Source organism: Drosophila virilis, chromosome X (genome assembly GCF_030788295.1).
Source record: "Drosophila virilis strain 15010-1051.87 chromosome X, Dvir_AGI_RSII-ME, whole genome shotgun sequence".
Taxonomy (NCBI): domain Eukaryota; kingdom Metazoa; phylum Arthropoda; class Insecta; order Diptera; family Drosophilidae; genus Drosophila; species Drosophila virilis.
The window spans coordinates 16,848,861-16,870,356 of NC_091543.1; the positions used below are offsets into that span (position 1 = coordinate 16,848,861).

The 21,496-nt window shown below is 39.1% G+C and overlaps 1 protein-coding gene across 15 annotated transcripts in view; it reads right to left on the reverse strand.

Annotated features, from left to right (window-relative positions):
- Positions 1-21,496, reverse strand: part of dnc (phosphodiesterase dunce) — a 210,619-nt gene that overhangs the window by 20,255 nt on the left and 168,868 nt on the right. For 6 of the 15 annotated variants that reach the window (XM_032440239.2, XM_032440243.2, XM_015169139.3 and 3 more), the window contains 5 exons: positions 17,286-17,324; positions 7,183-7,287; positions 5,056-5,239; positions 4,889-4,982; positions 399-718 (listed from right to left, as the gene is read on the reverse strand). In XM_032440239.2, the coding sequence (XP_032296130.1) occupies positions 399-718; positions 4,889-4,982; positions 5,056-5,239; positions 7,183-7,287; positions 17,286-17,324 (742 nt within the window). Of the gene's footprint in view, positions 1-398; positions 719-4,888; positions 4,983-5,055; positions 5,240-7,182; positions 7,288-8,012; positions 8,167-12,180; positions 12,634-17,285; positions 17,325-21,496 lie in introns of those variants that run through there. The other 9 variants (XM_032440241.2, XM_015169138.3, XM_015169141.3 and 6 more) reach the window with 6 other exon arrangements.

A 21,496-nucleotide genomic window follows, 5' to 3' on the forward strand; every position in this document is an offset into this window, starting at 1 on the left:
TCTATACCAAAGCTCAAGGCTCCAGCTTAGAGTTCTCTTTAATGTTTTGGGTTAAGTCTTTCAAAAAGTATACGGTATATACAATTAATGTATCGATTTTTAAGTGATAGTCTCTTTTTTCCCAGGGCATATCAGTCTATAGAAGTAGCTTACACAGATGGATATAGAAGGGCACAGACGGACCTGGCTAAATGGACGCAGCTCATGATGAAGAATATATTTGTTTTGGCTGTTATACACATTAGCACAGAACCAATATACCCCATTTTAAATGGTAGCAGGGCATAAAGAGAAAGCTTTGCAAGTCTCAGCTACTAGTTACAAATGCGCGTAATGTGAAATATCGATGCTCAAAGGTTGTATTTCATGAAACTTGGATATTAAATTGGGTGTCTTACCTGAAATATGGTGTATGCCACACAGGTGAGCGGACGATTGCAGCTCAGCTCACCAATTTTGAATATCTCAATGCCCCACATATCTAGCTCGCCGAGCAGGGTGCCCAGCTCGTTCTCATTGGGCGTCTCCACACCAAACGTGGGCAGACGCTCCCCGGTGAAGCTGTTGGTGTGCGACAATGGCCGTTTCACGCCGCTGATCTGTGACATGGGCGGACCGCGCGGCGATCGACTGCGATATGGCTGGCTGATCGGCGCGGTCACGTGTTCTGTGTTTTCTTCGACGCGCAGCGAGGGTAAATCGAACTCTTGTTGCTTATCTGCAATGGTATAGAAAGGCACAGGGGTTAGTTGAAAGTACTATAAAGTTATATTTAGTATTTAGTACAAGTTTTTCCATCAAAATCACTTTCGCACCCATCTTTTGTGTCTTGAAAATATTAACTACCCCGTTTTTTCCTAAAACATAAACTTCCACTCAGCCCATGCTAGATATTTTAAGAGTTTAAAGCAAAACTGTTGCATACCTTCAGGGGCAGCTATTGCAAGTTATTAAATTCATTTAACTGCTTTAATTAATCCAATCGATCGTCCAGATCAATTTATATACTCACTCTACCTCTGTTAATTTTATATAGGACTTTATAATAGACTGAGAAGTATTATAAATTTGCACATACATTTAGTTTGAGTTGTTGCAACAGTTGAGCAAAAAACGGACTTAACCAAATTTTTAAGACATGTTACGATGAATTTAATGAAAAATAATGTGCACATTAAATTAATTAAATTTCTGGTGCCGATCTTCCGCTTGTTAGCGCATATATATGACAACGTTCTAGTTAAATCGGTTTATTTTTGCAAACTTTGTCAGCACACGAACTCCAGAGTCCGATTTGCATTGCCTACATTTGGGCGTTACGTGGCTTGCTTTTCTCCCCAGTGCAACAATAACGCAAATTGCCTGTGCATAGATTAAGATTTATTTAAATTGCGTATTTCGAATGGTTAACAGCAACATGTATGAAGGCTACGGTTGAGTTTGGCGATACCCTGTCAAGGACATGCACATCTATATGAATATGCATATAGGAATATTGGACTGCCAATATACCCGATTACGAATGACTGCTGAGTACAGGGCAAAGAGAGAATATACGAAATGTTCGCAATATTACATTTCTCTGCATATACACAAGCTTTATAACGTCGAATATTGTCGCGGGCGGAATCTGCCGCTGTGCTTTTAGCTGTATCTGAAGGGGGGCAACACGGGCCGATTTAATATGAATATACATATATTGTCTTTGCTTATAATTCTCAATTGGTTATAGCTTCGTATTGCTCCCAAAGGCTTGCAAAGTTATTACAGCCAGGGCTGCAAATACGTTTCACACGAACTGCCTGCCAACTGGTTCGTTTCGTGAACATGGTTTTTGACATCTTGGTTTTGATTCTAGGCTTTTGTCAAAGTTTAAATGAAACAATTGATCTTTGAATTTACAGCTGCCCGATCTATTAAAAATATTTCCAGCTGCTAATGTGACATTTTTTGAGATTAGGTTTTTGCTTGTCTGATTTGTTTCACTTGCTGATAAACATAATAAGACTTGAGATGTATTTATTTGAGATAGATTAGTAAACAAATACGCGCTACATGCTCAAAGTAAACACGAGCTGTCGTTGTAAATGCATTCTCAAGCCCAGATGAAAAGACGCACTTAAAGTGAGCACATCAAATATTTGCATTTACATCATGCTAGGATGGCACATAGGGTGTCTGGCTGTCGTTGATGTACATGGCTTTTGCTGGTGGTCTTTAAAATGCACACAGCATGAAACGCCCACACATCCATATAGAGAGACCTGCACGTATCCTCTCCATGACACATCGCTTGCCTGCCCCAAGGCGCTAACTCGACGTAAAGCTGTCTCAGCTGGCTGCTGCTGTATTTTTTAATGCCACATTCACACACACACACACAAACACACACACTCACATACAAGGACACACTGATGCGAGCATATGCAGACATATGTACATATTTTGCATACGATTACAATTTGGTTTTGAGTTTTGAATCTGAAATCCGTGTCGAAGCTTTTATTTTTGCTCGCATGAAGCTTTACGATTTGGCTGATTAACATATGCGAAAGCCGCGGGACATTTCTCTCTCCCTCTCTCTCTCTCTCCCTCTCGTTCTTTTTACCTCTCTTAAAGGCATGTGTGTGTGTTTGTATTGCAAAGCCGTTTCAATTAAGCTCCCGCCGCATTTGCAATCGCAGTTAACTTCGTGGACATCACGTATACGCACGGTGGCCGCACGTCTTTCTTTTTGTTTTTGTTTTCATTGTATGCCCTTATTGAGGGTATTACAGTCGTGTCATACAATGTGTAAGGCATTGTAGGAGGCATCATTGAGCCTTTGACGTATATATTCCTGATCAGTATCAACAGCCGAGTCGATATAGCCATGTCCCTCTGCAGAGTATTTTAATGAAACTTTGCCCAGATTCGATATATTGGTGTAGGCAGAACACATGCCCGAAGTGTACGGATCGAACTACTATATAATGTTGCTGACACAGGATGAATCGGATAAGAATTAGTATGTGAAATTCGTTTGTTTTTTTATCCTAATTCGGGGCATTTTCCAGCTGTGCCCTGCTTCTTCGGCGACCTTTTAGGTTTTCAATAGATTCTGGTTGCAAGCTTTAAGCTTCTTCTTCAAAGTCTTATGTAAAAAACCCGTTCGACAAGTGCATTCAGTATTCGGTGTGGCGTTCTTTTATTTTTGTTGATTTTTTTGTGAGTTCGGTTTGGTTAGTCGACTTATCGACTGGGCGACACATTTATGTTGTCCTGGTCCTGTGCGACTTTTAGGTCGAGCGAACGGCAGCTGCTTCTGTTTCAAATGAAGTGTTACAAATGGACATTAGGGCCGCCTGCGTGTGTGTGCGTGTACATATACATAGGTGCTAGATAGGTTTGGGTGAAATGCGATTTTATGCTTGATAAACTACAATAACAACAAAAGCAACTACTAAAGGCAAAGGGCCGAAAAAGAAACAAAAACAAAAACACGCTAGTGGCCGCAAAGGTGGGCAGAAAAGGCCAGTTTAGGCCTGGCCCGGTGCGGCGAGCGGAGCCAGTTGGCAACATTTTTGGGCAGTTGGCAACTTGGCCATTTAAGTTAAGTTCGAGCCGAGCCGAGTTGAGTTGAGTTGAGTTGCGTTCAGTTCGGCTTTGGCTTAGCTCAGCGAAGCAGAAATATGGACAAATGTGCAAATATGTTGCCCACCTTATGCTTGGCCACACCCACACATTTAGGCAACGGCCGCCCCCAAAGCCTTTTACATTCTCTTAACTCTTTTTATTTTTGGTTCTTTTTTATTTTATTATTTTTTTTTTTGTTTTGCCTTGCTTTGACCGTGTGTTGCTCTTGCGCTTTGCACCTTTGTTTGTGCACGTCCTGCGGCAAAGGCAGCGTCAAACGTGGTCGTAGTTTTATTTCTTCTTCTTCCAATAGGGAGTAGGGTGCGTTGGCAGGCATGGCTGTTGGGCTCTTAGGTTAAACAATGAAATTTCCACTTCATCTGTTTTTATGCTGCTCTGCATAATTTAATTTTGCACTTTACATTCGTCGGATTTGGCTTAAGTTTTATTATTTCAATTTTGGCACGCATTTTTTTATATTTATTTATTTTTTTTTTTCTCTCTCTTTTTGTTAGATTTTATTCGCTGCTTTTTCATTTTTTCGCTGTGCATAACTGTGCACTTTTCCCACGCATGTCACACAACTTTTCGACTAGTTCTAATTGGTGGAAGGGGGTGGGGCAGGGTTGACGCTACTTGAACTTTCCTGTGGTTAATGCGAATTTATTGCATGCTTTTGTTTGTCGCCAACAATAATAACAGCAACAACAACAACTATAGAAATGTCATCAACTGCAGACAAAAGGGAGTTGAACCCGTGAAAGCTCTTGAATATCCTTCAGTACATTTGCATTGGACTCACAATTTGTTGTTGGCATTGAGATGGACTTAAAAAGATTTCCCAACGAACTGAGTTGATACGGAAAAGTGGCTTTTCCAATAGAAAAGTGCTTGAACCATTAAACGCTGATTCGTATTGAAAAGCGATTAATATGAAAGAGATATTATCGATAGCATTTAAAGACTTATCAACTTATGAACTTATTAGCAACTATCGATAGATACAATTGATGAAACTATCGAAAGCACCTATCGCTTGCGTTTCTGTCTCTTTGATATCATCGACTTCACCCAAAACGCAGTTAAGTTAACGAAAACATGCCGATCACTGTTATCTACCATCAATTGTTTTTATAGCTATCGTTAATTTCGGTATTAAAGCACTAAAGTTATCGAACCCGATAGCTTACGACTTATCGTAAATGACTATTGATAGTATTGATATTTTAGAATTTTTGATTCCCGATAACGATTACGATTTAGTTGGACTTACCCAAAAATGTTGAACATATATATTCGGAAATTTGATTTCCCGATCTGCTGGACTCGCTGAAATGTGAGAGCTCCTTGTTGAGCATGCGTTTAAACTGCAAAATGGAAAAGGATCGTATAAACTAGAGTTAGTATCGATATCGATAAATGTTTATCAATTTAACGCACCTTAAGCGATGCCATGTCGGAGACACTGCGGTGCGTTTGTATGGTATCCAGTTGATCTAAACACCAATCCAACTCCTCAATAGTATCGGTGGCTAGGCGTGTGTAGGCCTCATCGCCCTGTGCTAATTGGACACCGCCAGCATTTCCGGCCCGTCCGGATGATGATTGAGCTGGCCGCCTGGATCTTGTTTGATTAATACATGATTTTCACACGCACAGACACACGCACACGCACACACACACACACACACACACACACGCGCGCGCACAGAAATAGTGAGACGGAGTGGGAGTAACAGATAGAAGGGATAGACGGGAGGAGATGAGATTGTGTGAGAGAGATAGAGAGAAGTGGAGTAGGAGTATAGCGTGGGAATTGTTGTGAATTTGGGAGAAACAAGAACGGATACGGGTGCAGGTACATGTACAAGAACAACAACAAACAAGAGAACAAACAAAATTCGAGAAAAAAAAAAAAACAAGAAATTAGAAATGATAAACGATCAAAAAAAGGAGTAACAAAAAACAGAGAACATTGACAAAATGTGTTGGAATATGCAAAAGGTCACGGAATTGTGGGGTGCAGGCAGTTGGAATGTGGGGTTAAAGGGCGCAAGGGCAGTTACACAGAGTTGTAATAGTGTTTTTTTTTTGTTTGGTTGTGTTTTTTTTTTTTTTTTGTAAACAATCACACACAGCAAGAAATACACGTGTTTACAACATTGAGAATTAGAAATTTTTGCATTAAAACAACAACAACAACAACGAGTAAATGTTGTTTTTGGCGAGCGAGCGAGATACAAATAAGTATGTAATTATAAGTATATGTATATATATATATATATATATATATGCACACATATATATGTAGCAATAGACAAACAGCGAGAGCGAGAGAGAGAGAGAGAAAAAAAATATGAACAAAATTTAATTGAAGAATCTGTGGTTTTCTGTACAACATTGAAAAAAAATTATTGATTAGCTTATATTTAATTTGCATACTCATGGACTTATGTAGCTTAACGAAGGGGGGTTGGGGATTAACGAGTGGTTTACCACTTTTGGGATTTAATTGGTATTTCTATTTTTCTTTCAAACACATCTAGATGGTTAGATATTGGTGCCAATAACAACAACAACAACAGGAGCATCAAAATTAAGAGAGACATTCTTCCAAGCAACAACATTGAACGCTTCACTCGGCCTTACCCCGGCCTCACCCTCGCCATGCCCCCCTTTTGGTCTGTTGCCTGTCCAGTTCAACAGAACTGACAATGTGCTAAATTTGAGTTCCGTCATATTCGATGGAAAAATTATAAATAAATTGTACGGTACGGTTTGTATTTGCGGTATTTTTGGCACGTCAACACGGTGCCACACAAACCGTTGTCCCGACACCTCATTCATTCTAGCTCTTCGACCCCCCATCGACCCCTTCCCTTCCCCACGCACCGCCCTCTTGGCACGCCCGCCCTTTGAATACTGTAGGCTGGTTTCTTCGCATCATTGTCGTCATTTCTCTTTAAGTGGTTCTTTATTCATCTGTGTTTGTCCGTGTCCCTGTATGTGTGTGTGTGTAAGTGTGGCGCGGCTGGGGGTTGGTGGGAATTACAAATACACACACGCACGTACACTAACATGCATAGGCATACATATGTAGACAAAAATTATGGTAAGTCGGAAGATTATATGAATGCCTTATGCTTTTGCTGTTGTTCAGGTTCTTGTTATTCTTATTTGTAGTTGCCACTTGATTAATTAGAGTGTGAGATGACAACAATATATTGAGCGAGATAAAGAGAGATAGACAGAGAGAAAGAGAGAGAGAGAGAGAGCACATACAGAGAGCGAGCGGGAGGGATATCGACAGGCAGCAAGACAGGGAGAGTCAGATAGGGCCAGAGAGACAGCTATATCAGAGCAAGAGTGTCAGGGAGAGGTAAGGTTGAAGAATGGAAAGCAGGACTCGTTGCTGAAGTGGGCTGGGTTGTGAGGGAGGTGGATCAAGTACACACTTATCTTAGCTAGCTTGTCAAGGATCGCGGTGGTCATAATGTGGTCAATTTGGTGACAGGGCTTTGATGAATGAATGGCATAATGGGCGTGTCAAGGTCACAATCGACTTACTTGTTTGATGCTGGTACATTTGTCAGACTTAATAAATTGTTGCGCACTGAACGTAAGCTGGCTAAAATTTGGGCAAACGGCGTTACAATGAGATCCTCGCCATGGCTGTAAAAAGAGAAAAAAACGAGAGAAAAATTGATTAGAGAGCGTAGTTTACAATACACACAAGCACATAGAACACTTTAACACACAAGCATGCGAAATAAGAAATAAGCGCATAGAGTAAGCGATTAGTGCGGCTGTGGAGCCGATGAGACGGCCCAGATATCACACTCCCGATACCACAACCGCACAGTAACGAGTAACGCGAGCAATGACTCCCTGAAATAGTAAAGGTAGAAGTAGCGAGTACTTCGAGGATCGATTAGCGAACGTAGCGAGTAGCAGAAGTAAAGAAAAACAGATGAAACATATAATAGAAGCAGAATGTAACAGATGTGGCGACTAAAAGTAGTAACGAGTCAAATTTTCGCAGCGCGTAATATATGTAGCGAGTAACACATGTTGCGATTAATAGATGAAGCGATCAACTGAAGTAGCGAGAAATGGAAGAAGCGAGTCACAGTAATAGATGTAGCGAGTAACAGAGGAAGCGAGTAATATACGTTAAGAGGGAGTAGCATAGTAGCGAATAGCTGAAATAGCGAGTAACCAGTAGAGAGTACCAATAGTACTGACTGACAGGAGAGTAGCCAATTAATTAATAAGAGAACGCAAAATGTTTCATCATTGCATCTCGTTTTAATTTCTGCCTGATTCTGTTGCGGTTTGTGCTCGAATTGGTTAGCGAAAAGGCTAAAAGCTGCCGGCAAAAACCATCAAATGATTACCATGTAGTGCAATTTTCGACATGAGCGTGTATATATATTGAACATAGATTCATGAGTGCTAGATTCATTGAGTGACCCTTTACACCGAATTGAATCCATGGAATGCAACACAGAATTTTGCACGGCTTCAATTAGACAATACAGTTTTTGGTTTCCATATCCTTACGCAATTTGTATTATATTTTTACATTAAAATTTTCAAGCTGATTTAAATTGAAATGCCTGTGTGCCTAAACCAATTGGCTGGCAAATCAACTGGAATACTCCCAGAAGCCTCAACGCCCAAAGCCTTATATGATATGACAACCTATCCCCATTGCGGGGGCCTACCCAGGTGGCGGCCAGTTGTTGGCCAGTCGCAAAAGGTCAGCGGCATTGCCACGAATAGACTTGCCCCCCTCAAAACGAAAACAAAAAAAAAAAAAAAAAAAAAATGAAAGGAAAACACAAAGGAAGGCAAAGGAAAGCGGTAAATTATGGAATATAGGACGTTCAAGTTTTTTGCACCGACCAACTGGAGGCAGGTTGGCTCGAAATTTTCACACATATATGCGGAACAAAAAGCGGCGCGCACAATTTGTGAAAACGTTTCTCGCCGCACACGAGCCACTTGGCTTGAAATATTTGTGCCGAAAATAAATATTAAATGGGTAAAAAAAAGGAAAAATTAAAAAAAAACACACACACACACACACAGACATATATATATATATATATATATATAGCCAGGAGACGTGCACTTTGTCGTTGACAAACAAAAAATGGCATAAATTAATATTAATAAAATAAAATTAAAGAAAAAAGGCAAGGAAAACAACAAACAAAAATAAAGTTTTCGACCCATCTGTGACGTCACGAAGAGACGACGTTGGCGGCGCTAAAATTAAAATTCGCTTTTTTGTTTTTGGTTTTTTGTTTTTAATTTTTATATTTTATTCATACCCTATATTCGCATAATTTTCTTAAAAAGGGGTGTTCACAAATGTTCAACTGTTGCAAGCACCCAACTCTGTAGGTTTACCTTATCTTCCATTTACTACTCTAGACTAGAGAGTACGTATATTAGTTAGGTATTAGACTATGAAAATAACAATTGGTGACAGTTTATACATTTGATAAAGTTGGCTATTGTGATTTTCTCTGTCATTGTTTACGTGTCAACAGGCGCTACAACTTCTTGCAATTTCGACTAGAGCTTTGCTATTTCTATGCCCTGCACTCAATGAAAATGGGTAAAAAAGGTCAATTGCCTGGCATATAATTTTTCGAGCTGCAACCACAGCCCAGTCGACTAAACCAACTTGGCAACGAAAAGAGCTACAGACTTGCAATTTGAAATATGTATTCTCCTATACGCCAAATTTGGTATGTGCTCGTTACATATGCATATCTAGGTCGAAATTTCCTTCACAGCTGAAGACTCTCGTTATTTAAAGCCTCAGCTTTGTGCTAGAGTATTTAAACACTGTAAAAGCCGATGCCATTCACTCCTTTTCAAGAATATATGTAGAGTTAGCTTGTTGCGCGAAGCAGGGTATTCCCTGGTTGGGCACGTCCCCCGGCTAGAGAACTATTGTTAAATTTGTATGATACGTACGCGTGCACACGTACGCACATTCTGGGCCGTTCAGCCTTAAAGCCAATTGGCTGGCAATGAAAATGGTTGGAAAACTGAAATTTTCATATGAGATTTGGCGACTGTTTAAAAATGTTCAATGAAAATTCCGCGAAGCGACGCCTTTTAAAAGAGACGGACAGATGCATATACATATATGTGTATATATAGAAAGAGTGAGAGACACTGAGAGAGAGAGAGAAAGAGGGAGAGAGATGGAAAAAGTGACAACGATATACGATTAATGATGCCAACTCATTTACAGGCAGGTTGCCAGCCCCTCCACCCGCAACGCTCCCAATCGCTGAGCCCTATGGTATGTCTGCCTGATTTTTGGCACGTCGCTCTGCTGCATGTGTGTATGTTGGTGTGCGCGTGTGTGTGTGTGTCACAACAATTGTACAAATACAATCCATCCATTTGTCCATCCAAAGTGGCAACCATAAATAACAACTAGCAGCAAACGCAGACCAAATGCAACAACATTCACCTCCAATTGCAGACTCTGAACCAGTCCCAGTCCCAGCCTCAAAATCCAATCCCAGTCTCCACCTTTGTGCACATTTTTCAGTGGCACCTCCACCTTCAGTTTGAACTCTTCACTTTTGGTTCCATCGCTTCGCCAGACTTTGCCACTTTGCAGACAGACGAAATGTTTTCGTTAGCGATTTGTCATTTGAAATCATGTCTCTACTCAGCTCGTATTTTCAATTTCTCATTTTCCCATTTTCACATTTCCTCGTTTTCTCTGTTTTCTGCCGTTTATTAGAGCGTTTCTAGTTCGTTATACGATTATGAATACTGCGACGCATTTCGCTGACAGATTCAAAAACATGTTCATGACTCACACATCGCGTTTCGTATTCAGTTTTTACGCTGGATTCAGCCTAGTCCTGAATAAAGGCTCATCAAATCTGATGATGAAATATTTGCAGCTATATTACAAGAAAGTGTCATAACAAAATCAATGTAAGCTAACTGTAGGCTACTTATAAACCAAATGCCCAAATTGTAAAACCGTTTTCTATGAGAACTTAAGCCTAGCCGCCTAGGCTAGAATAATTTATAATCTGCTTGGGCTTTTAGTTTTTTATTACCTTTTATAGGGCATTAACTACTTGCTTGCAAAAAGACAATCTATCGAAAGACTTCGTTGACTTTGCTTTTAAATAATTTTTAGCTTAGCTTAGTCGCAACATTATAAATAGTAAAAAATATAACTTAAATTATTTTTTCATAAAAAGAAAACTTCGATTATTTTTTTTTAAATGAATGTATCTTTCATTTTTATAATATATGTTAATATTAAAATACTTTAAATAAATATAAATATATTAAAAGAAAGACACATTAATTAAAAAAATATATATATATAAGTTGCCTTATTTTTGAAATAATGATTTGAGTTACATTTAAGTATATTACATTTTGATAATTAAATAAAAAAGGAGAAAATACGCCTAGGATTTAATAAGAAACTAAATTTTGCTATAATATAGTAGCCCATTGGCAAGATTTTGCATATTTTACATATGAGTTTGGTCAAAATATTTTGAAAGCCCAAAAAGTTTTTTTTTATACGAGAATCTACTCTCCGACCGATCGTTGCTAAGGCAGCTATATGATATAGTGGCTCGATTAGGCCGGTTCCAGCACAAGTACTATGGTCCTATGCTAAGATTCAAGACGATAGTTTTCAGACTGAGAGAAGGGAAGAGAGACGGACGGACGGATGGACGGACAGGCGCGCTATATCAACTCGACAGTTGATGCTGATTTTGAATATATATATGATAATTGGGATTGAAGATGTCTTACTTCTAAAAGCATAGACAAATTGTTAAATGTTTTTCAGACAAGCAAATTGAATTCAAATGAAAATTTCCTTTTTTTCTTATCAGTCTAATAGATATCAGATCTTTTGTGAGAATCCTGCGAATCAATTAAACATTTTATGGTTTTTCTGAATTGAATTCAAACAAGCTTAATAGTTATAACAATTAAACACAAATATATACTCATTTCATTTAATGTTGCCAACGTGAAGAGAATTTTAATATCGATATTAGAAAACGCCATTAACACATATATATTTAATTTCATTGTTGTTGAGCATAAAATGAGGAACTTGTATCGAAAGTGATTTGAAGAGCAATTTTAATTAGCCAATTAATGTTGATAAATATAAGCACGATGTAGCACACACTAATTAAACTAAAACAAGTGTGCCATAAAGAAAGTTAGACAAACAGATCGTTTGATCAGATACTTCATTTGTATCTTTAGCAAAGTTTGAGTCTACTTTGTGTGTGTGTGTGTGTGTGCTCATAATTAATTAAGAAATATGTATGCACGCCAGAGATGCGTAACTAAATAAACTGACAGCCGAGACAGATTTTCTGTGTTGTTTTTTGTGGCATCATTAAAAATGAAAATATAAATACAAAGGCAGCATCCATTGGGCTGTGTAGGGGACGAGCGGCAAGAACTAGTCGAGCTTTTGTTAGTTGATTCTGATTGGGCGCTGGGGCTGGGGTTGGGGTTGGGGTTTACCTGCGCTGCGATTTGATGGAGAACATGTTATCCCGATCGGCCAGTATGGTAACGGCCAGATCGTCCTGCATTATGGAGGGTATCATATTGAAGAAGCTGTGCACACGCGGCAGCGACTGCGACGATGCTGACTTTTTGTTCAACATGGCGACACTTGCACACACACATACGCGCGAGCACACACACACACACCCACACACAGGAAAACAAATGGAAAATAAACTTTAAGGCTCGATCATTAGAGCCGGCAACAGTTTGACCTGAAGCGAGAGTTTGGCCGATTTTCAATCACAATTTCAATTTAAATTCCAATTTCCGTGTATCTATTGCGATTTCTCGGATTGCTGCAACTATTATCTTGCGGATTATTTCAGATGGCAACAATAATGGCATAGGCAACAGCAACGACAACGACAACAACGCGACGACAACGCAAATGCTTTTTGAATTTTCCACGAGGGCGCGCTGGCCGAGAATGAGCGCGTCCCGCGGCGTGGCCAGCAAAAATACAAAACTCAAAACACAACTTGCGCGCTCAGGAATAAAAAAAAATAAGAAAATTATAGTAGAAAACGACAGCAGCGGCGACGACGACGACGACGACGACGCCGCCAGCGGCCACAGAGACAGAGACGGAGACAGCGCAGCGCAATCAGAGGCAGCTGAGCAGCTGGCAACGGGCGGCAGCCATCAGCTGAGCTGAACGTAACGTAAGAAACAAATTATATTCAACTTAAAAAAAATATGTATAAAAATAAAAAAAAAAATTTAATTTGTGCATGTGTGCGAGTGTGTGTTTATTTTTGTGTGTCATTTCGTTTTCATCATTTGTGCCTGTGCTTTTATTTGTCTTCTTCTGCTTTTTGCGCGCGTAAGATTTTTGCTTGCTTTTCATCATGAGCCACAACAACAACAGCAGCAACAGAGAAGAAGAACGAACAAGAACTGACACAACATGTACAACATTTGCTCAATTATTGAAATATACAGGGTGTTGCCCTGCCACAAATTTGTTTATCGAATGCAAGACAGAAGAATCTTTCTTTGGATTAAGAAAATAGATCATCCTCATTATCTCAAGTTTCTTATCCCAAGTGTCAATAGAACTTAAAGCCTTCATTTAAGTAAATTATTAAGAGGACTTGTAGGCAAGCTAAGTATTTTTTTTATGAATTTAAAATTGTTCTATTATATTTGATTTTATTTTCTATTTTTTAGTAAGTTCTGTAGAAATTGAGCTATTTAAATACATTTCAATCAATGGTAGCCTATCAATCTAGCTGGGTAGATCCTTCGGGAATACCCTATAACAAATTACACATTCTCAATAATAATCGTTATTTACATTGAGTTCCAATATGCACCCTATATTATTACCATATCACACACACACACGCACGCACACATAGTCGACATATCCAATGTCCGGCAAGGCAAGCAGGCGTCCTTGCCTGACATAACGACAACAACAATAACAAACACATCATCATCATCATCATCATCATAATCATGTTCATTATTATCATCTAGAAGCACAATTCGCGCATATTATGCCTTCACCTGATTGTCTATCTCTGTTTTATTTTCATTTTTCTACAACTCACGCAAAATTAATTTCATCCTCTCCCTGTCCCACTCACACGCTCTCTCTTTATTTGTCAAGCTCGCTCTTTTGTCTTTTTTTGTGTTTTTTTTTTTGTTTTTCCTCTAGCGCACTTACCCACGCTAATGCTTAATAAATTCTCAACTCAAATTGCCATTTGACTGCCTTCGGGCGATCTACATTTGTTGATGTTGTTGATGCTGTTGTTGTTGTTGTTCGCTTGAACGCTCATTACATAAGTACAAGGGGGACAGAGAGAGAGAGAGAGAGAGAGAAAGAGCGAGAGTAAGAAGGGGCAGCCAGGCGGCATGTAAATATGCACATTTGTATTTTAACTACTAACGTTTATTTTTAATATCTCTCGCAGGTTAGTCGTAAATGAGCGCACACACACGTAATTCTAATAATAATTTCGAGCAATTTTTAATTTAGCTAACCCACTTGTGTGTCCCGCTCGGCTGCTGCTTCTTCCATTCCACTTAAGCACATATGAGCGAATGAGAGTGTGCGAGAGAGAGAGAGAGAGAGAGAGAGAGAGAGAGAGAGAGAGAGAGAGAGAGGCATGGGCACATTACTCATACGCCGCATGGGCCAGCGTCACACATAAATTGCCGCTGCCGCTGCCGCCGCAGCCAAGATTTTTATTTTGATTCCGATTCCAATTTCAATTTCAATTGCGATTCCTCTCCCGATGATTTCACATGCCCGATTCCCGATTACGATAATCATTCGCATCGTGCTTGGGACTTGGTCCGCCCACTGCGTCACTTAACCCACTTGAATGACGAGCGGCAAGTGGCGCTGCATTCAATAAACAAATGTCGGCTGAGCACACACACACGCACACACACACACACACACATGACGGACACTCAAACTCGAGAATAGAAGAAAAACATTTCAAGCAACTGTTGGCGCGTGATGGGGGCATTGGGTCAGCATAGAAAGAAATCTCGTGACTGACAGCAACGTGGGCATCGAAGTCGAGTCAAGTGACTGATGAAATTGTTCATAAACATTTACAAAACATAACATAACATAACATATGCTCTAATATAGATGTTTCTATTGGACATTTCAGTTTATTGTTGATTAGCTACAATCAAAGGAATCTCTTTTTAAGTGGAGGCTATTTATTATACTATTCTATGTTATTTGTACGAAACCTATTCTTACTATTCCTATGCATAGTAAATATTTTTCACATACATTTGATTTCAATAAATCAAAAGATATATGCTGAGATTCTATACAGATTTATCATATATATTTGCCCCCAAAAATGTCGAAGATACATACTTCAGTTCTATTCCGAGCTATGAATATTTTATAAGCAATTAATCGTGCATAATACTATTTCCAATAGCTGTTTTAATAAAAAAAAAAAAAACAATAGAATAAAATTCTTGAATTTACTAATCAAACGTTTTAAAGAGTTAGAGCTCCTCCGCGAAAATCCAACAAAATGTAAAGGTATGCAGTTTAATATTTGAGTACAAAAAAAAAAACAAATACAGCTCTTAAACTGGAACTCGGCACAGATGTGACGAGCACTTTTGGACTTTTTGAGGTATTAAAGAACTTTAATCGGAATTACTGAATACATTTCGATTTTTATACACCTCGCTGCACATTAGAAATGAAAAAAAAATGTTCATATGGGGATTTTGCATGTACAGAATATGGATGCTTTTTTGAGATTTGACTGCATGACAAATTCGTGTGTGGGATGCATTTTTATTAAAAGCACAAGAGGCCACTCAAATGCATGCAGACACACACACACACACACGCACGCACACATAGAGTGCATATGGCAGCACACACACACACAGACACACACGTAGTTGGGTGTGATTTGCATTGGGCGCATGTCAAAATTTTGTTGAGGCGGCAAATTTAATACGCGAAAAGAACATATTTCATTTGGTTTGCAATCCCATTTTGCTCCTCCATTTTATTTTATTTTTTGTTGTTGTTGTTGCTGTTGATTTTTTGCCTCGATGTCACGCTGCGTATGAATAATATGCACGTTACGTATACGACAGCGTCGCTGCATGTGGCGACGCGGCAAAGTGTGGATGCAAGGGACGCTGGTGGCGGTCGCTTTGGCTTATGATTGAATTTGGCCAACGATAGTTGGGCGGTCAGATTCGGCGAAGGCTGCGCTGAGACTTTGACATTTTGCATTTTGCATTTTGCATTTTGCATTTGGACTGACCGAATTTCGTGTTGGGCTTTTCCTTTTTCTTATGCTTGTCGCACAGGAAATAGGAAATGTTTTTCAAATATAAATTAGCTGCGCTGTCGCCGCATCGCCTAGTTGTTGTTGTTGTTGTTTTATACCACATCTTTGGCAGCATTCATTCAACAGCTGCCCCTTGGCAGCGCTTCGCCAGCCTTGCCCCATGCTGGCCGACAGTTTTTGCGCCTTTAATTGCGACGACGACAACGACAAATGATGACTGGGACGAACATTTTTGGTGAATCGAGCAGCGCTCGCGGCACGTCATGTGAGATTCTTTGCCCCAAAAATAAAAGCAGCGTTATCTGACTCACGAGTGTTGCACACACATACACACACACACACACACAGCAAGTGGAAAGTATCTGAAATACTTTTTTTGGGCCCAAATCGAATATTTCAACAAGCTTTGCAAGAGTTGCCACACGAACATGAATAACAGTTTGAAGTGAAATGTTTTTCCAGCAGAAATGAAGAGATATTCAATTATGAATAATATTGCCCAAGATTCCAGAGAAGGTATTAAAGTTATATGTGTTGATATTTCAGCAAATATATAAATTAAAATATTTTGCATAATAATTGATATTTATTTGTTTGCCAATAAGCTGCAGTCGGTAGCTACCGACTGCTGGGATACTCTGTTCCTGGTTTCAACTACAAAGGCAGCAGTTTTCTTCAGCGCAAATGGGCGTGGCAGTTGATAAGAAAATATTAAATGCGATTTGTGAAGGTTTTTTTAATTGTATATCAAATTACAGTGAAGACCGAGAACAGAGTATAAACATTTCTGTGCAAAACGCCTCAATAGTAGAAACTAATTAACTACCTTTGCAATTAGTTGCAATTAATGAAATGGCTGAGAACTGAAGAATAATAGTAAAATATAATAAACATACATTAAATACAATAGAAAAAAATGATGGATCAGCGAGTATAAAAGAGCGTCAAATTATTATAAATTGTATTCCAAAGTTTAAAGAACAAGGCGAAATGTTCTTTTTACAAAGGTGCAACATAAAAAGGTAAGTTAAGACAAACATGCAACATAAAAGAATACTAAAAAAAAGAAGTAAAATATATAAAACAATAACAACAACAACAACAAGACAAACAATAAGTGCAGCTCAAGCATACAATCAAGCAATAAACAGAGATAGCTACAAGTTAGTCGGAAATAGATAGATAGATAACTAGATAGATAGATAGATAGATAGATAGATAGATAGATAGATTGAGAGAACTGGGCATACGTACGATCTGTCAATGAGTATAGAGGCCTCCTGGTCTTTAAACCTGCAAAGGGTTACAATAATAAACAACGATAATAGTACAAATAACAGTAATAAGTAGATAGACTAAATATAGAGGTAGATAGAGGTAGGACGAGTACAAAACACATGTATCGATTATCAGCTATCGAGTTGCAACAAACAACAGTTAACAGAAATACACGAACCGAAAAACAGAACAAAAAATAAAAAAAAGAAAAGAAAAACCGAACATCAAATACAATTTTTTTTATGATTGGATTTTTTTTTTTGGTTTTTCTCTTAGCGAGTTTTTCAATTTATTTGAGTTTTTTTATTGCATATTTACTGTAAAAAATAATTGACGCCTTTTTATTGTTGTTTAGAAAAGTGAATTCTACTGTTTAAGTGTCTGTGTAGCTGTGTGTCTGTGTGAGTGTGTGTGTGTGTGCCTGTGCGTGACGCCCTGAGGTATGCAATGAGAGGCAAATGGGATTGAAGCAGCTAATTGAGACATCACGTGCAGCAGTTAAGCGTTGCGGGTGACTTATCCATGGGCAAGGGGCACGGCCAACGGGACAAGTTGGGCACGAGCTGTGGCACGTTTGTTGCTGTTGCTGTTGCTGTTGCTGTTGACGTAGACAGCACGACGGCATTGACCCCGCTGGCAATTGATAGATAAGCGAGTGGCTCCTTTGGGGCAATGTCATGACGTCATTGTGTTGCGCGCGTCACAACTGCAACAGCAACAACGACAACGACAACTAAAACAACAACAACAGCAGTAGAGGCAGAGGCAGAAGCAGCTGCAACATCAGCACAAAAGTCGAAGTTGAAGTGTTGACATTTAAAAACACACCACACTCACTCACACACACGCCCTCGACTAGCTTGTCTCTGACTTGCATTTTAAACATTTTGCAAATGCCAACGGCACACACACACACACACACACACACATTACACATACATACACATAACGCCCGCTAGCCACGCCCTAGCTGCCAGCTAGTTTTGTACTTTGGCTTTAAAATGTTTTCCCAAGTTGCAAGTTGCAAGCAGCAGGCAGCAGTTGCAACTTGCAACTTGCAGCTTACAACTTTCAAAGGACTTTGCATGTCTACAGCTATGTGTGTGTGTGTGTATGTATGTGTGTGTGTGTGTGTGTGTCTTGTTGTGGTTTTTGCTGCATGTCCAGCAATTGACCTGACCACACACCTGCTCGGCACTCAGCTACGTTTACTTTTGGCATCAACACATGGCACAATTATCGCCTGAACGGCTTCGAGTATTGGTTTTGGCACTCGTCCTGCACTTGAATGCATCGGTAAAAAGGATCCTGCCTGTCAGCTGCTCAATATTAACTGCCCTCAACTGGCACTCGTGTTTGCGGCAGTGGCATGAATTGCTTGCCTGCATTCCATTTATTATAGAAGGAAAAAGTGAATTCCGAATCGTTAAACAAACTCTAATCAATACACTATTCCACCCATATTCTGGCAATCATACACGAATTTGATATATGGAAATTAACTGGTGCCACGTAAATGCTGACTTTTATTCAGTTTACGCAATGGTTTTTATAAATGATTGGCAGGCATTACCCGAATTTGCTGAGCTGCCAAGTCTTACACGCTAGTGGGTGGAATTTGCGCAACGTATGAAATGCGTTTCATTTATTTTTCTGAGGAAAATGGGTGCAAAGCTCGAATAGAATGGTACATTTTTGACATCGGATGTGGAAACTAATAAAAACCCCAAAGTGGCACATACATATGTCACACATACATGCATACATATGTCACATATACATACATACGAATGTGTAGATACATTAAAAATTCAACTCTCTAGCCCTTGCTGTTCCGACTGTGCCTTTTATCTAGGTAAACTGCTTCATATATGAACAATAGACATATATATATATATATAGATCTTTAAGTTATCTCTGGTGTATATCCTTATGTTGGAATTCTCATAATAAGCAGCTATTAAACTATTTATCTGCTGCATTCAACTCTCATAATAAATTAAATTGTTATTCTTCTTTTGTTGTTTCTTCCTGTTGTTGTTGTTGTTATTGTTGTTATTTTGTTTATGTTGTTTATTTGCCCTTGACATTTGGCAGCCGCAGTCAGTCAGCTAATTATTTGTTATTAGTGATGAAATCTTTATGAAATTTTCACTCAACTTGGTCGCTGTTTGTCATGACAGCTAAGCTGGGGCCAGTCAGCGCCAGAGTGTAGGGTATATAAGTGAATATGTATGTGTGTGTGTGTGTATTTGTGTGCAATTGACAGGCTCATCAACAACATTGTTTGCAAGTGGCAGACTGGCAGACGAGGGAGCTGCGATATGTCTTACCAAAAATGTTCAAGTTGATTGAAAGCAAACGCAGCGGATGGACTCCGTAATACGCTTAGAAGACGCCCGACGCTCTGCGGAAGGGGGTGATGGGAGTGGGTGGGTGGGTGGTACGTTTGCAGGGTAACTAGAGGCCTGCCAAAAACTTTAAAGCAGACCCAAAACTTTTTGGCCTGGCCCAGTCAGGTCGGAACAAGGCAACAGCCAAATGCGGAAAATAAAGAGAAATAAATGCAAATTGTGTTGCTGTCGTTCGTCGCTGTCGCTGCCAAATGGCCGAAAAAGGGAGCCAAAAAATACCAAAAATACCAAAAATATTTATTTCAACTATGTATAATTAAATCGTTTTTATGTTCTTGTCTAGTAGCATCAGCGCCTGCGGCCACTGCACTCGGGGGCACGTCTAACTTTAGCCAGCAATTTGTGACACAAGGACACATTTGCTTCGAGTCCAAAAAGAATTTTTTTCGTTCTGTTTTTTTTTTTTTTTTTCGGCCTCTATATGAATAGCATAGATACCACATTATATAATATATGTGGCACACATTTTAGGCAAGCACTCTGCACTGCATAGCTAAAAAGTCACAGACTTGAATTTTTTAATAGTTTTGTTTTTCGCTTAATTTATGTTGAGTTTGTGCTCAGCACTTCGATTCGCAGTTCTAGGGCATATGCTTTTATTGACTTAGCAGAGGACAGTTTTTTATTTGGTAGCTATAAACAATGCCTTTTAATGAAGAATCGTTTAGAAAACAATGTTTAACAACTCATTTCATATGCTTTCCACGTTTGCGTGTGAAAGTCCTCGAAACTATGATAGGAATTGATGTTGCGGAAATGCAGCTGCAGATCATGTTGTCAATTATCTATCGGTCATTCAGTTTATAAAGTCATTTGAGACTTTAGAGAAACTTGTTGAGAATGCAATGTTTTACAGTTTATTTCATATGGTCTTTTCACGCATTTTTCACGCTTACAAATGAAACGTTTTAAGGCTATGAGGAGAAATTATGCTATTCAAATGCAGCTGCAATTCGTGTTGTCAATCATCAATCATTTCCATTCTGCCTGAATAAGCTTCATGCGTATAAGAAAAAATATATATATTTATTTAGAATAGGAAACATCGTTCCTTGACACTTAATAAATTAAAGAGAAAAGGAAGAGAGAGAGAGAGAGAGAGAGAGAAAGAAATAGAGAGAGAAGTAGAATTACACACACATAAAACTGACATGAAGCGACGACATTCAGAAGTTAATTGGGATCAAAAGGACATCCATTAAAAAACTTTTGGTTTTAAGCATGTTCAAGAAAGATATTTAATTTAGACACAGATAAATCAAAGAGTATGAGCATTCTGATTCAATGATAAATATGTTGTGATATATCATTTGACAACATTTAATTATAATTAATTATTCCGCGGATTTTACCAAAGTGAATAGTTGTATATTAAACTCCACCGAATTCGACTCTTTGCGAAGTGTATTTAAATGTCGGTGCTATTTCTTTAGCCTCGGTTTTATTTTGTTTTGCTGCCTTCGCTTTAATGTGTTTATAAGTATGTTTGTGGCACACACTTGATGGGCAAACGGTTCATGTTGTTGTTTTTATTTGAAGGCGTATCGGCGGGACGCAGCAGTAAGGGGGCCAAGGGGGGCAAGGGGGGGTGGTTTAAGTGTTTTGCGGTCCAAATATTTTTGCAATTTTTCATCTACGATTTGCGCGATATATTTTTGCATTTTGGCCTTTGAGCATCGCCCAGACGCGGGGCAGAGAGAGCCAAAAAGTCGTGTAAAAATAGCTGTAAAATGCTTCTGTGCCCAAGGTTGCATTTCGCCGCTGACCATATGC